This window comes from Monopterus albus, unplaced genomic scaffold (assembly GCF_001952655.1).
Source record: "Monopterus albus unplaced genomic scaffold, M_albus_1.0 scaffold40.1, whole genome shotgun sequence".
Classification (NCBI taxonomy): Eukaryota; Metazoa; Chordata; class Actinopteri; order Synbranchiformes; family Synbranchidae; genus Monopterus; species Monopterus albus.
Window position 1 is genome coordinate 1505886 of NW_018127920.1, and position 17324 is coordinate 1523209.

The 17324-nt window shown below is 41.8% G+C and overlaps 1 protein-coding gene across 3 annotated transcripts in view; it reads left to right on the plus strand.

Annotated features, from left to right (window-relative positions):
• The window catches only part of bicdl1 (BICD family like cargo adaptor 1), a 24905-nt gene extending 8223 nt beyond the window's left edge, over window positions 1-16682 (plus strand). The window contains exons 3-11 of one of the 3 annotated variants that reach the window (XR_002274877.1): window positions 3627-3743; window positions 6385-6531; window positions 6726-6905; window positions 7022-7240; window positions 8133-8276; window positions 9618-9748; window positions 10942-11062; window positions 11500-11618; window positions 12648-12733. Coding sequence is in view for 2 of the 3 variants with exons in the window: in XM_020599319.1 (XP_020454975.1) it covers window positions 3627-3743; window positions 5141-5152; window positions 6385-6531; window positions 6726-6905; window positions 7022-7240; window positions 8133-8276; window positions 9618-9748; window positions 10942-11062; window positions 12648-12824 (1248 nt within the window). In the remaining variant the exon portion in view is untranslated. Of the gene's footprint in view, window positions 1-3626; window positions 3744-5140; window positions 5153-6384; window positions 6532-6725; window positions 6906-7021; window positions 7241-8132; window positions 8277-9617; window positions 9749-10941; window positions 11063-11499; window positions 11619-12647 lie in introns of all 3 variants that reach the window. The other 2 variants (XM_020599319.1, XM_020599318.1) reach the window with 2 other exon arrangements.
• The last annotated feature ends 642 nt before the right edge of the window (window positions 16683-17324 follow it).

Here is a 17324-nt window from a genome sequence, read left to right on the forward strand (position 1 = left end):
GCTTCACAACAACTTCGTGACTGTTCTTGAATGGCCCAGCCAGAGCCCTGACTTAAACCCCATTGAGCATCTCTGGAGAGACCTGAAAATGGCTGTCCACCAACGTTTACCATCCAACCTGACAGCACTGGAGAGGATCTGCAAGGAGGAATGGCAGAGGATCCCCAAATGCAGGTGTGAAAACTTGTTGCATCATTCCCAAAAAGACTCATGGCTGTATTAGCTCAAAAGGGTGCTTCTACTAAATACTGAGCAAAGGGTCTGAATACTTATGACCATGTGATATTTCAGTTTTTCTTTTTTAATAAATCTGCAAAAATGTCAAAAATTCTGTGTTTTTCTGTCAATATGGGGTGCTGTGTGTACATTAATGAGGGAAAAAATGAACTTAAATGATTTTAGCATATGGCTGCAATATAACAAAGAGTGACAAATTTAAGGGGGTCTGAATACTTTCCGTACCCACTGTAGGTGCTTTTTTGTTCTCTATGTAAACCTGCCAGATTTTCAGAAGGTGATTTCTAAAGCAACCTTTCAGTCAAAGATTAGATTTAGAAAAACAGTGCATTGCCCTCCCAGCAACTCGCAGAGCCTTCAGTAGGTGGATGGGATGACCTTGAGAAGGCAGGGCACTGCATAGGAAGTGATGTAAGTCATGGGGTAAGATGCAGTGCTGAGGGGATTAACATGTAATCCCTGCTAATAGTCTTGCCATATGCATTCAGTCAGGAACCAAAACAACTCCAGTACATACTGTACTCTACTTGAATAACAGCAGGTAACCTAAATATTTGAGTCTCTGGTCTGGTCTCTGGTTCTGACATCACATTATCTTTGGCTGATGCACATAACACTTGTGGGTAGGTTCCCATTGACCCAGGAGTTGAGCCTAGGAGGCCTGTGCTGCTCTGTACCAGTCTTGAGTGTGAGAACAACCAATCCCTTGAGGTCTAGTCTGATCAGAGTGAATTTACCAGGAAGGGGGCCCTTTCCTAATTACACTTTCACACATGCTCAGATAAGACCGGCATTGCACTGACCCCAGTGGAAGTATTTGCATTCATTATGGCCATGGTCAGTTGTTCTTCCCTCAACCTCTAGAATTTACCTAATTAAATATTGACAGCAGCTTCTACAGACTCATCACAGGTATTAATTTAAATCCACAGAGGAAGGCTAATTCTATTTTTTTTTTATTTGCAGTTTAACAAGCAAGGCATAGTATGAAAATTTCAGAATGACAAAAGCACAAATCTGTGATCTTATGCTGTGTCTGGCCCGGATACACTGGACCAGTTTCACTGGGCATCTGTCCAGCCACTGGCTTCACGTCAAGTTACTGGAGCACATAACGTCTCCCTCCTCTCAGACCAAGGTAGCGTTTGCTCAGGATCAGCTCTGTGACTGACACCTATTAGCACTCTGAGGACTTGTTATGCAACCGTTTGAATGTGGGGTTGCCCATCCTGCATAAGTCTAGACAAGGTAACACTCTGTGAAAGTGACAAGGAAAATACCAGAAGCATTGAGACCACAGATCGCAGCTCCACCAATCCTGCTTCTCCCTGGTTGCTATGACAACCAGTGTGATATGGAAATTGGAACTCCATGTGTTGTTACCATGGGAATGCGCTCTAGAGAATGGCACAAGGATACAGATAGCTTGATGCTAGGGTGTGCCACCAAAGACCTGTGATTCACTAGCATATCTCCTAGTTTATGTCCCACAGCCCCAGACAGCCTGCAACTGAATTAACCTGAGTGGTGTCTACTTTCAAAGTTTCCACACTCCTCCTCCCCCTGGAAGATGAATGTATAGCATTTGTTAAAATATACATCAGAGTAAAGAGGCTGTAAAGGAACGTGTCTCCTCGCTTAGCCCTACTTTGGTGCCCTGGATTCTGTTGCAGAGATCTGATTTGCCCCTGTTTGTCCTGTTGTGCCGATAATGCTTGATCTGGAATATCTGAGGAGTTTATGCGTACACTAAGTGACCGTCTGCCAGTATGTCAGGTGTCACGCCACCACTCACCACTGTGACCTGATGCAGCACTGGCGTCCATTGACCACAATTCTGTTTCCCACACAGAGAAGACCGCATCATGCAGCTGTCACAAACACTCACATCTGGCTCAGAGGCAGCCCATACGTCAAGGTGACGTAAGGCCTGAGACATACCAAATTGCTTTGTTTAATGCTTTAACTTTTTACACAAATGTAAAAACAACATGTGACAGTAGCACAGTCCTTGTACCATACTAACATTTAAATTCAGATTCTGTTTTATATGTATAGCCCTGAGCTTCCTCTGTTTTTAGCTCAAGGTTGGTAAAAGGCTGACATGACCTGAGGGTAATATGCATCTGGTTATATCCATCAGCAGTAATTTTAGTTGCACTATGTGCAGGTCAGTCCTCAACGCTTTTATACAGTAGTTTAATAGATTTAATTTATTTTCACATCTTTGAGACTTGATACATAGAGCAGTGGTAACTTTCTCTTAGCATTTGTTTAACCTGCTTCAAACACCAGGTGTACAAATGGATTTGTCTCACCATGATGAACCCTATGATATGCTGGTCCTTTACTGAGACTCCCAGCAGAACACAGACACAGGTTATAAGGATGCAAGTCAACTCAGTGAGCATATGTATTTATGAGCAGCTGTTGAGCCCCTTAAATCTCTGAGTTTCTTAAGAAGATGTAGCAGTGTGCAGTGCCACCTAGAGACTGTCATTCAATAACTAATCTTTACTTTCACCCAGCATCCAGCAATTAAAAGATCAGCAAGAAACAAAAATTATAATTTGAATTGGACACTTAGTTGATTCAAATATTTGTGACATATTTACTCCATGTTTACTTTCCCTGGTGTGCTATAAAAAGTGAGAGGTTTTCAGGGATTTGGCTGTTGCCATGGCAGTGATGATTTTGTGAACGGTTGCTTCCTGAGTGCAGCTGTATGCTAATGGAGCCCAGCCAGGCTCTGTGCGACCTGATCCTACCTTTCCAGAAGGCTCATCTGATGTACTCAGTCTGCTGCTGCACAAGTACTGAGGACCTGAGGGCAGATTTACAAAGAACTACTTCAATAACACTGAGTATGTAGTCAACATCACGGTGTTTATGCATGTCTACACGTGTGTGTGTGTGCTTGCACTTGCTACCAGAGTCGAATGAGTCACCTCAGTATCTGAGTAAAGGAACACAGACTAAAGAGCTGCTGTGTAGTCTAATTTAACTGAGCAGTAGATGTAACACAACAATGTGCTGTTTTGTCAACATTACCTTGAACAATAATTAAAGGGGAGCCCCATCCATTTTATACTTCAGAGTCTGTTTACAGGTCTGCTGCATAGGTGAAAAAGGTTGTGAGAAATATTTTGTGGCTCCAGAGAGTTGCATGAAATCTGATAAAATTCCTCAAGGGAGGCCATTTGAGTCAGCATTGGTTGAAGACTACAAGTCTGAAGTTCGTACGTTTAGATTTCTGCTGATTGTGAGTCTGGCAGTGACACGCAAGTGCAGTATTAGATTATTATACTCTTATGACGTCAGAACAGCCATATTTGAGTTAAATGTTGACTCAGTATCTGTTCTGTTTTGTTGTGTGTGTCTCTGTGCAGGCTGCAGAGGTGGAGAGGCAGCTGTCCACTCAGGTCCATTCATTAAGGGATGACTTCAGGGAGAAGAGTATGTCTACAAGCCAGCACATGACACGACTAGAGACTCTACAGACTGAGGTGAGCCACTGTCACTGCCGTTTTTGTATTACATATGACTTTTTGCTAACTACAGTTCACTGAATTGCAGTTTTGGGGCATACTGTACATCTTAACAGTCACCCACCAAAAACTAAACATTAAAACAAAAACCTGAGAAGAGCAGAACAGAAAAGCACAGCCAGGAACTTATTATTTCTCGGATCCCTCAGGATTTAACTTCTAAGACTATGTAAATTTTTGTATGCGGGGATGTAGTGACCAGTAGCTTGTGCCTGAGAAAAAGGAGAAGAGCAGCACTACAGGAATGTGCACATTTGGTCTTATGCAGTATGTATTTTGAGAGGTTCCTGGACAGGGAGGCAAAATAAGGGAGGAGAGAAGAGAAATTCAAACAAGTACCTTTAGCACCTGATTCCCCACCACTGGAGAAAGCAGGTGTAAACTTTGCAGCCCTGCTGTCAGTGTGGCAGCTGTTAGGCATCTGAGATCTCATTGTTGTCAAGAACATGTGAGGAGGGAGACGGGGTTTGTAAACCACATCGCTCGCCAGAGGAGAATGTGAGGGACTTTTACAGGCTTCCAGATCAAACTATGCTTCAATTACTAAACAAAATAAAAGATGATCTGATTGGAAGAACACTACATGATTGCTGTTCAGAAATATGTTTGTTGATATCTTCAACCATATTAAAATTTTGTTGCTGTAAACATTCTCCTACACTCCCTCTTGGAGGCACCAAGTCCACAGCAGAGGTGTATTCAGATGAACACTGCTGTGGCTGTGCTCATTTACATCAACAGTGCTAGTAAAATGCTGCAATATTTTGTGCATCTGACAGTAATTTGTTTAATAAATACCCTCCTATGACCTTTTATATTTGCACTACTCTTTTGTTTTGTTATAGCCTATCGGACATAGGCATATCATTGGTTTTATCAAAAATGTAAAAGAAGAAGAAACCATATCGTATCTCACCAGGAGATATACTTTCGTTTTGTTTTCGTTATGTTTGTTACGTTTGCTGTTGTTGGGTCCATTCCGCTAACACTTACCTACATGACCTAATGATGGTGTTTTAATGAAGCTAACTCAAAGATAGTCTTGGCAAATGAAGAAAGATTTTATATGCTCTTACCCTGCAAACACCACTTGTGGCCACAGTGACTGTTGTTAGGCAAAAGTAAATACTTTCACTTTAATGTTAGCGCTTCTGGTAATAATAAGTCAAAATCCCAGTAAAGGAAAGCACTGCCCTGCTTTTCAGAGTGTAGTGTTCACTTTTCACCTATAATGGTCCTGGAACTGTTGTTTCTGCTTTTTAATCTTTATGCTTTCCTCTCTTTCTCTAATCCTGATCTTGATCTCCCTTCTCACCAATCCCTCCATCCCTCACCTTCCCTCTTGGTTGGAGCAGCAAGGGCTAGAAGTGAGTGGTTACTGAACATTGCCAGCCTGCATGCTGCATGTAACGCCTTGTAAAATAACAGAAACAAGGATTACACCAATTTGAATTTGTAATTACTTCTACTGTGTATACTTAAATGTGTTGATAGTTGAGTACTGTTATTTCATGTAGATTGTTGACTTTCTTGCTGAATGGAATAGTGACATGTTTGGCCTCTTGTCACTGTTAGTTGTAATGTTATGTAATTATATATATAATAATGTAAAGTTGGAACGTATATTCTCTTAAAATTCAAGGGAATAGAAGCCAAAAAGGATTTTAGCTATGAATGAAAATTTCCTATTTGACATTTCATCAATATTATGACAATCTCCGTTTCATGAGATTGCACATTAAAAACAGGCCTGATAATTGAAAGCATGAGATGTGGTGTGCTGTCAGCTGTGTTCATGTATGATGTGAGACAGATGTGTCATGAACAAAGGTAGATTTAGAACCTAAAAACAGATGAGATTTGTCTGTGGCAGAAAACACTCTGACTGCAGAGCCCGCACTGTAATTGGGAGAAAAGGCTACTGCTCTATATTTAGCTGAGATACTGCAATGTCTGAGTGCTCCCACTTTTCTAACTCTTTGCATTTATATGATGTGCTGGTGACTAATGGCTTTTTGGCTTGTTTGTGTAAAAACGGAGACTATAGCAGCCCAGAGATATCCAGAACCTGGCAATGTAGATGCTCATATGGTAGTGGAAACAGCTGATCAACATGTAAGCTCCTGCCCTGTGAAGTAGGTTAATAGATGTAGGTCAAAAGCAGGCGAGATAAAAATGGACAGGAAATGATGTTTGTTTAATGGGGAAAGCTTCTCAGGGAACAGTTCATGAGGAACATGTGTTGCTCCAGCGCTGGCCTTCAGTAGAAGGCCGTCACATGGGCATGGTCTGGAGTAAACTGATATCAATCTTTGCGGAGACACTAATGTATCACCAAGACATTCCTAAAGACAAGGGTGGCAACTAACACCCATGCCTGTGCTAGGCAACAAACATTCCTTAGACCAGTGGGAGTGCTTTTAATCTTTTATACGAGCCCAGCTTGTCTCAGAGTCAGGAAAAACATTTAGCCTTTATGCAGGTTCATAGCTGCCTATCTGTCCACTGTTGACCAGGACGTCTGAACAATTCTCAGTTTCTCTACTTGATGCCTATTTTCCGTGGCGTAGTATCTAACCAGTTCTGTTTGACACGCTAGATTAAGATGCTGTCAGAGAGGAAGATGGAGCTGGAGCACCGGCTGCAAGCCATGCTTGAGGAGAACGAGCTGCTGCAGAACACGGTGGACGACCTCAGAGACAGGACGCTGGTGTTAGAGAAGCAGTGTCAAGAGAAAGATTTACAGGTACAGACTTGAAAGAAGGACAGTTTGATTGAGGGTAGCTACTACCTCTAAATGTTGCGAGTATATTATCTTCTACAAAGCCTTTTTTTATTTACAGACAATATTTTGTTCTAGTCTACACACTTGTCTGACGTCTCCAGCTATTCTAATGTTGCACTATGAAATCCCAGTTGTGCCTCTTTTGTTATATCCAGTTGCAACGAAGCCAGCTGGAGCTCCAGGAGGTTCGGGTGTCCCACAGGCAGCTGAGTGCTCGGCTGGAGGAGCTGAAAGAGGAGCACAGCCTCCAAAGGCTCACCCCCCACTCGTCCAGCCTGCTGTGTGAGATAGAGCAGAGCATGGAGCAGGAGGAGCAGGAGCAGGAGAGGGAGCAGGTAGTGTACCACTGGGCTTCACTGAGTCCACTCTTAGTTTGTGTCAGTCTGCTGTGAGCACTGGGTACATGGGTCACTATTATCTAAGCATGTTCCCCACCAACCTGTCTGTGTAGCTGCGTCTCCAGCTATGGGAGGCATACTGTGAGGTCCGCTCACTCTGCTTCCATCTCCGGGGAAATGACATCACAGACTCAGCACTGTCCACTGACTCTTCCATGGACGAGTCCTCGGAGACGTCCTCAGCCAAGGATGTGCCTACTGGCAGCCTCCACACCAGCCTGCTGGAGCTACGGAGGTTAACACAGAATCTGCTGGATGGTAACGAGTCCACGGTAATGAACAACACAAAATGGCACTATTTTAAAAAGTGCGATAATCTCTAACTTTAAAAACCTCATAACTTCCTAATAGACTGTCAGGAATAACTCTGTGACTTGATATTATTATAGAGTAAATAGTACTAACAGTACAGTAAACAATTTAGTTTGTAAGAAGGAACCAGGAAATCATATAGTGTTCAGCAGAGATGTACATTCTATCAGCAGACTGAACAAGTTAAATAGCAGGTCTCTGTTTCTTGTTATCAGTGTTTCCTGTAGCTAATACATTGAGATGTAATGGAGACACAGTAAGTTTACACTGAGACAACTGGGGATGAGTAATCGATCAGTCCTGGTTTACACATTGTAACACTTCAGAGCTGTTTCACTGCTGTAAAACTGTGGGTTGATCCTACAAGTTAGCACTGTTTAGGTTCCTTAGATGCATTTCAGCTAGTTCTGTGACACTAATGTCATTTTAACTATAGAGGACTTTATTTCTGAGTCTCTCAGCCAGATTAGGTCTAATACAGCCGCAATGTCTTTTCTCCTTTTTTTGAATTGTTTGCTATCATGTTGACTTTTTTTCACATTCAGCTGACATGCTGTTTGTAACTAAACTATTTTAATGACTTCCAAATCACCTTCCCCCTCTAGTAACCTTACAATGCATTTACAGGTTCTTTGTACAAAGTAAACACTGTATTGCCTATAAAATAAAGTGCTACCTCCTCTCATAACGCCGATGATGCTGCAAAGTTGAAACAGATTGTTTCAGACTTAAGGCTAACTTAATAATACTTTGACAGGATGCAGCCTCTGTGGACCTATTTTAGGAGCCCATAATAATGAACTTTGGGCTGTAGCAGTGTGTGTACACTGGGTGTATGGTCTGTGTTGGTAGGGCTCGAGGCGCAGTGATGAGGAGGCTCTGGAGGAGCAGGTGAGGAAGCTGGGGGAAGAGCTGAGAGAAGTCAGAGAGCTGTATGAGGCTGAGCAGGACAAGACACGCAGCAGTGAAGAGGAGCTGCAGCAGCTGCACAGTCAGGTCCTGACATGACATATCTCTACTCATATCCACTGTCTAATGTATGTATGTTTGCAGGGGTTAAACTGGGTCTTACACTAAATGCTTTCCTGCACAACAAAGAGCTCAGCTGCTGCACACACATTCACAGTGTCCACAGTTAATCAAGCAGCTGTGTTCAGGATGAGTCACCACCCAAGCTGCTGCTACAGTTTTATTTTGAGCAATGGTCCAAATATCACTTCTTAGTCTGGACAATTATTCTGTCTACAGTAACTTGATATTGGACAGTGTAAACACTGAACTGGTTAAGCTCTTTATTAAAGGTTTTCCAGCTGTTTCAGAATATGACTCTTTCCTTATTAGGAGGCCACATGTTGAATTCTTCTTTTGCTCTGTTGCCAGTGTTCGGGCAGTGTTATAATAGTGCTTAGCAGCTTTTGTTTATTATTTGTATACATTAACCAGTTCACTCCACTGGAAAGATAGCATCCTTCAATTTGAACTGTATGAGTAACCAAATAAAAGGAGGTCAGCCTTTGGCAAAAATAAAAGATTCAGGCGATACAGTATGACTGCTGGACCCATCTTTCCCAGGTACAGAAAACACTGTAGAGTAGAGGTCTACATCTCTGTATTAATCTCTGTAAAATTCAACTGGTTGCCTGCCAAAAGCAATAACTCAGAGTGCTATATGGAGGAACCTGGCAGTCTTAAACCAGGACAGTCTTGTAAAAACCCTCAGTGAGGGTTTCCTGGTATAATAACAGTTAAGTAAATCAAAATAAACGATGGATGGACATAGTAAGGGATATAAATATGTGATGGGAAAATGGACTGTTCCCCTGAGGAACAAGAGGAGACCTCCAACAAACAGCAGAGATGGATCGGCTATACTGCAAATAACTAGAACACGGTCATGTCTCAGTTTGGATAAAGTCATGGCCAATGAGGACATGTTTACCTGACTTAAGATTGGTGTGGTTTCTCTTTCCCCTTCTACAAGTTAAATTTGTGTGAACAAAAAAGAGATTAGATGAGGTAGCACTTGAGCAGAAGGCAAAGTCTTCACACTGAGGCTGTGCTGCTAATCATGTGAACAGGAATGTGTCAGACAACTCATTAATTCAAGATCACATCCAGTATTTCTTAGTAGAATAACATTGCATTAAGCAGTGCTCATGTCTAAGAATAGCACTGACACAGTCCTGTGCTGCAGATCCAGTCCTCAGCAGTTTGTGAGACAGCGTGAGTCTGATGGAAGTCAGCGCCCAACTGTATAGCTTTAAAGCCTGGAAGTAATCTGGGATGTGTGAGGCCTAAGTCTCACAGATCTGTTTTACTCTCCCTTCTGACCTGCAGATGGCGCTGCTCTCTGTTGAGAAGTGCTCTCTCCGGGAGGAGAACGAGCAGATGAGGGTGATGGCTGAAGTCCGAGAACCCAGCGAACAGCTCCAGAGTGCGATCAGAGACAGAGACGACGCCATAGCCAAGTAGGATCACATCATATCATGTGATGGCTCCACAGCGCTGCATAAACACAGATACAACTCCAAACTCCATTCATTTCACCAGTAATTACAAAGAATGCTGCATAAACACAGATACAGCTCCAAACAATACATTCATTTCACCAGTAATTACAAAGAATATACAGACTCCAGGTGTTCTATAATAAATATATTGCACTTACCTAATATAATAAACTCAGTGAGACAGTTAAAGGACAATTCTGGTTTATTACGACTTGGATTTTTTGGAGCAATAACACTGTATTCATCAAGTTAAGTGAATGTAGTGACATCCTTAAAAAGAAGCACAATGGGGTTGAGCACACAGTTTTCAGCTTGCAATGAGGAATATTACTTGGCTCATCATCTGTCTGCCTGGGTTTGTTGCCTCAGACTATACTGTACTAGCATTGTTTCTGGGTTCCCAGGTGTCAGCAGGGCCTTTCTAAACATAATGTTTTCATTAAATGTTCTGCATATTACTTTAGCACAGATATAAATTAGATAGAGATACAGATATTAGACATTTTCTTTCTCTGCTTTTGCAAATAAGACCATTTGCTTTCTTGTTAAAAATGAGATGAGAAGATTGATACCACTTTTTGTTGTTTTGTGTTTCTGATGTTGATCATGTGATTTACCAGTCTTCTTACTGGACACACTGTTGTGCCTAATTGTGGTATTTATCTCACCTGACTTGTATGCTGAAGAAGGGCATCAGCCTGAAATGATCATGCCTTGTGAGAATAAATAGTTAACTTATTGGAGTGCTGTCCTACTCTCAAATGTGGCTGCTGTGAAGCTACAACCAGGAGATGGTTAACTTAGATCAGTATAAAGACTGGAAACGGGGAAACAGCTTGGCCGGGATCTATCCAAACATATTAAGCTCACCTATTAACATATTACATCTCTTCTGTATAATCCATACAAGTATAAAAGCACAGCGGTGTGATTTTATGGAAGGTTATGCGCTGGACCTTTTCTCTTTATTCCCTTTGGATCGAGCCAGGCTAGCTGTCTCCCTGTTGCTAGTCTTTGCAAACAATCTCCGGGCTGTAGCTTCATATTGTGCTGTCAAAAATATCAAACGGTTCCTTTTAAATTATTACATGTTCATCAGCATGTAAGCAGATGAAGTGGAGTTAAGGCCCTCATGCCTGTGTGTCTTGCAGGAAGAAAGCGGTGGAGATGGAGCTGGCCAAGTGTAAAATAGACATCATGTCTCTGAATAGCCAGCTCCTGGACGCCATCCAACAGAAGCTCAACCTGTCGCAGCAGCTGGAGGCCTGGCAGGTGGGTCAAAGGTCACAAATCATATATTAATAAAAGCCTACTAGTCTTTTTGTAGTATTTTAGAACAATGTTTTAAATGTTGTTGGTAACCTGCTTTATAAATATGCTTTCTGGAGGAACTTTGCTTACCCAACTGTAGACGAAATTAATAAGATATGTAAGAATGAAATGACACTAACTGCTGGAACAGTCTGTTCATTTTCTTTCCTTTCCATGTAATGTTCGTTTAGCTGTGCCAGTTTTAGAATTTGTGTAATACGCTAAGCCACTCAGTTAACTTCTGAGAGTGTATGTCAGTTGCTAGTCTGTGATGTGTGTCAGCAAAGAGACATATTACATATGTAGTCAGAGGACACTGTGTGTGTGTGTGTGTTCCCCCCCTCCCCTCCCTCATCCCTAACTAGCAGCTCTGTCCTCTCTCTCCTCCCTGCCTACAGTTTGCCTCCTCAGGGCTCTTTACTGTTTGGCTCTTGTGGTTTCTGATCTAGTGGCCTTTCACAGCTTCTGTACTACCCATTCTCCCCTGTGGTACCCTCCCCCCTTTCCTGCCTTAGAGGTGAGCACAAGATAAGCCAACTCGCTGTTTCACTATACTCTAAATCAACTATGCCATGATGAACCATCCCATGCCACAGTTAAGTGAGTCAGGAGAAGTGTCCATCCCAGCTCCCATTCTGTCTGAACCCATTAACCAGCACAACGAACCATCTGAGCCCACCTGCCTCTCTCTCCTCACCTCTCATACACCTGCGCTAAAGGAATGTTTTGAAGAGATTGTTCCACTGGTCAGTTAACCTGTTGACAGATGGAGAAGCAGATACCAGAAACACCAGTGTTCCCAGTAGACATTAAGTAGGTGGCCTGTTCTTATACTACTGTGTGTTGAGTGATACTAGGAGGCATCCAAAATAAAGGTTATTAAAGTGTGGTGCATTTTAGAATTTAATATGATTAATAAAGTGTAGTTGATTCACTTTGTGGTTAGATTTCAGAGAACCAAACAGGTTTTTACATGCTGGGTGTTGCTGCCAGCTTGATTTAGCAGCTTATCCTTACCCTGGTGGCTTTATCTCTCAAGACCAAGTAAAACAAAGCTGGTGACATTTTCCTAAGTCAAAGTATTTGGTGCAGTTCAGTGGTAACAGGTGTAACAATCACTCTCTGGGCCAGGAAAGCAGAAAAATCATATTTCTGCAACATAAAATTATATTTCTTTAGACTTTTTCTTGTGACTTTCTAAATAAATTTACCTCCTTTGCCCATTGTAGTCAGAAGATACTGCTTCATTTTAAGCAGAACCTAGTCCTACACACTGGTTCTCTTCTTACTGAATGCAGCCCTGGTAGTTCAGAACAGTGCATGGTTTTCCATCAGAGTATTGGATTAGCAATAGCAGGCACCTGATGGAGAGGACTGAAAGGTTATTGTGGTGACTCTGTAATCAACACCAGTGGACTGGTAACAGGTAAATTGATCAATGAGACCAGTCTCTCCAAAGCTTCCTGTCACTGCTAACCATATGCCCTCTCTGTGTGACATTTCTCTCCCATCTTTCGTGTATTTACTTCTCTGTTATTGTCTTTAGGATGATATGCACAGAGTGATTGACCAGCAGCTGATGGACAAGCACCAGGATGAGTGGCGTGCAGTCCCTTCCTCCCTGTTAGGGCCGTCGAAGGCCCATGGCAGTCAGTCCTCCAGACAAGCTCACCGTATCTCCAACCAGGATAAGAGACTATTCTCTTTTTTCAAAAAGAACTGAGCCCTGTAGGACTGGCCCCGAGCACAGCGGAAAAGGCAATGGACAAGAAGGGAGAGACATCACGGTACAGGGGAACAACACAGCCAAAGATGGGCAGCGGCACACATTGAGGTTTGGGGGGGGGACTCATTTTGCACTTTATCTGTCTCATAACTCTTCTTTTTTTGGATTAATTGGTAAGCACTGACAGTGAGAGATAGTACAGAGTACACACTGTACACAAACAGGACTTCCTCAGAGGATTTGGCTGCGTCCTGCCTCATAGAGAGCCACTTATTGTTCAGAATATGAGCAGGGTCACAAAGTTTCTCTCCAAAGAGGAAGGCTTCCTTGTAGTGCCTACGACCATCTCTACTAGCCCACTGCCAACTCTGTAGAGAGGGAACACCATATACAATCTCTCACTGTATGCATCCAAGTGATCAGGTCAAGGAGTCTGGTGAAAGATGGGATCATGGGAAAAGATGAGGACAGGACAGAGCAGCCATGTGATCTCTCAGGTTTATTCATTTGTTCAGGGGATGTTCATAACGGAAGGCCAGAGCTTTATGTATTGGGACCATAGCGGACTGTATATCTGACAAAACAAATGAATGCTAATTTTTATAAGAGCCATGTAGTTCTAAAATTTTTACAATGAGCATTACAACAGTTTAATGTTCCAGACCCAAACTTCAGATCAGATTGAGACAAAGAAAACCTATAATTGCACACTCCAGGAATTTACTTTCATAAAGCTAAGATATTAAAGCTGTACTAATCAATATTTTTATATTAACAACAGATCACATAACTTTGTGTAAAGTAAAAGGAGTTGCTGGCAGGGACAGACCTACAGACAATAATCCCAAGACTCTGTCCTCGGCTCTGTGGATTATTTTAGTTAATGTTTTTGTTTTTATGGCCACAACGTTGCTGCTTTGGCTCTGTCCCACTGCTCTCTTTCAACCTGTTCCACAATCAGCTGGCAGCTCTGATAAGCCCACTGGAAACTAGCTTCCCAGCACCAAACAGCAGCAAGACAAAGGTGCTGCTGATGAACTTAGCAGACCCCAAAATATACTGCCTTTTAGTCCCCAATATTAAGTTCAGAAAAGACTTGATACTAAATTTCCCATAATGCAACAATTCTCTTTTTTAATTACACCTTTCCTGCCCAGTAAAATGCAAACATCTTTCGCATTTCTCAGTCCCAGATTGAAACACAGATTTTTTGTTATACATCTGTAGTTTCCTAGCCTCAGCAGGGGCCATTCTAACTGGTCAGAGCATCTCCAGAGCCACAGATGGCATTAAAATGGTTTTACAGGATGAGAAGTACTCCCATGACTCGTAAACTGTTTTTTCTAGAAGTAAAACTGGTAGAATTCCCCTTTAAAACTGTCCCCAAAACTAATGACACATATCGCCATGGTTAAGTTTCCTATATCATGTTGAGGTAAAACAGAATGAAGCTTGATCCTTTGTGAATGTATAAAAACCAGCACTTTTCTCTGGGTCTGTCTCACATCTGTGGTGGGCTCTGCATTCATCCCTGACATCTGAATAAACCTCTGGGTGGCTGAAGTTACTGATGCAGTGTGTTCAGGTGGTGCGGTATATTCTTCTGCAGTTCATGTTACATTTAACTTTTTTTGACGAAAAAGACACTGTCCCATGTTGTCCTGACAATGTCAGTTATCTTTCTAATGTAGTTGACCAAATTTCCAAAATGTTTACATCAGTTTGAGAAGGAGGAAAACTCCAGGTCAGTCCAGCTGAACAATAATCTGTTGCATTTCATATCAGTGGAAAGCATGTCTGTGAACTTCCTGCGCAGTGGTCAGCATCTGAGCTGATTTGGTTTGCCACTAATCGAAAAGGTCTACCTCCATTCTCACTGCTTCAATACTTCATGGGCACTTTGATTTCATAGCTGTCGAGCTTCCGTTTTATGTGACATATCTGTGTTGACCTGAAATCTCAGCGCATGAATGACTTACAATGTGGCACAGCGACGTCTCATTTCTGTCTGCGTTGGAACTCACATCTAATGCAGCTGTGCAAACCTATGCAGATGTCTTCTTGTCATCTCAGCTGGTTGTTGGGAAGGATCATACCAAATAATGATTTTTATAAACAGTTGAATATGTTTGGAAGAAATCGATATATTTATAAAAAAAAAAAAAAAGAATACATTTTGAATGAAAATGTTTTTTAAGAGAGAAATATCACTGAACATTGTTATTTGTAGGTCCTATGTTCACGTGTGTCCTAACAGTGAGCAGGATTTCCACTGGTGTGTGTAACCTTATCACTCATATGTTATGTTTCTTTGACTGTTTGGGTGTAGCGTGCAGTAGCAAGAGATAATCATTAGCACGTTTGTTCAAATTTTGAACTAAAATATGATGCATAATTTAAGAGGAAAGACCCCCGAAGACTCAAAAGTCTTAGTTATTAATCTAAGAACAATACAAAAACAGCAAATTCATCACCAGGTTCAGACCACTTGGTACCACCCCTTACAGACAGTTTATAAGTACATGGCTTCATTAATGGTTAATAAATTGTTGACTATTTCTTTATAAGTATTAGGTAGAAAACCTTTAGGTTGCAAGGTTGTGAAAAGCTCCATGGCTGCTGAGTTATTCGTAAAGTCAACAACCAAAAGACCAAATTCTGCATTTGTGAAAACGTTCATACATTAATTTTGGTCCAGATGCTCTGCCGTCCTTTTCCAGGCAGTAAGAAGTCAGTTGATTTATTAGACAAGTCTTCCTAGTGAATTAAAGAGAGAAGTGTCCTGCTGGAGGAGGATAACACCGGCATTAGAGATTTATCACAACCTAAAAACCTAGAATTTACCCAGGGAAGCCTCATTGACATTGAAAGCGTTTTTTTCTGGAGTGACTTGGCAACACTAACAGTGAGTATCTACTGCTACATATACAACAATAATATAACTATGGCCTAGCAAAAACACAAATGTAGAAATACTTGAATCTTGAAGCGTTTACATAGTAATGATCCTCACAAAGAGAAAGCAAATTTAGCAATTTTAGATCTGCAGAGGCTTCCAGGCATTAGTTAGTGATTGATTAACCATTAATGCATCCATTAAAGATTCCAGATAAAGGGTGTCTTATTAGTTCTGTTACTGCTGCTGTCTGAAGGGATGTGATCACAAACAAAATAGAAAGATGTTCCTTTTCCAGGCAGAAATAAATTGAAACGGTGATGATTGATAGGTGAGGAAAAGCTTGGATCAAACAGCAGTCACTCCTGCCACAGCCACACTGTCTTTTCTCTCGTTTCCTGTTTTATTTTTTGGTAACATATTTGGTTCTGTCCATATTATGTCCTAATTACTGTTTAGGTTTCTTGTTTGCTTGGATTCTTAAAGACTATACAGATGCATTTTCCTATTGAAAGCATTTTAAAACGCCGTCTGCTGCGTGTCTCTGTGGTAAACATCCCGAGGCTGTTGAGTGTGTGCTGCAGCGCCACACAGACACGCCACTGGGTCTGTGTGTGTTTTCTGTTGCTTGTCTCCACTCAACCAGATGCTGTTCTGGAAATGAACGCTTTTGGTGGACTCATTGTGCTCCCTGCGAGTGCTTCCATTCACCACTGAATAACAGCACTGTTTCAGTTCACAGAATGCTTAAACTATTCAAAATATTTATCATGCAATTTTCTTTCTTTTTTAACAAATAAATCCTTTACAATCTACTTGACTCCCCTGATTTGGGCTAGTGGTTCTCACAGTCATCCATGCTGGAAATAAGGTGATAATGTTTTATTTTACCGTTTAACAATGCGACCAGCATTATCTACAAAGAACAAAACAGCAGCATGGAGGTGGGACACAACAACAGCTTTTTTAATTGGTATTATATGTTTGGCTAACTGCACAATGAGGACAAGCAAGCGCCTGAATGAGCAGCAGTAGTATCACAACACAAACTAAGTGTTACCTGCTAGCATGATAACATCCATCCATTAGCTAAACCGTTTATATAGTAGTAATAATGTTAATATAATAGTGTCACAGGGGGGAGCCTATCCCAGCTGACACTGGGTGGGAGGCGGGGTTCACCCTGGACAGGCCACCAGTCTATCACAGGGCTGACATGTAGTCAAACAACCACACACACACACACACACACACCCTCACTCCTATGGGCCATTTAGTCACCACTAAACGTAAGCTGCATGTGCTTGGACTGTGGGAGGAAGCCGGAGTAACCAGAGAGAACCTACACAGGCAAGAGAACATGCAAACTCCATGTAGAAAGGACCCAGGTCGGCAGGGACTTGAACCCAGAATATCCTTGCTGTCAGGCGAATGAATGTTAGTGTGCTGATGTCTGAGAGCTGCTTGCTGTTGATTCTTCATCTGGTTTAAATTAATTTCCAAAGGAACTGCTGCAACTTGTGGCAATAAATCTAAGTGATCTCTTCAGCCTCTTGCAATGGATATACTTATTATAATATTTAAAGTTTACATCAGTTTTT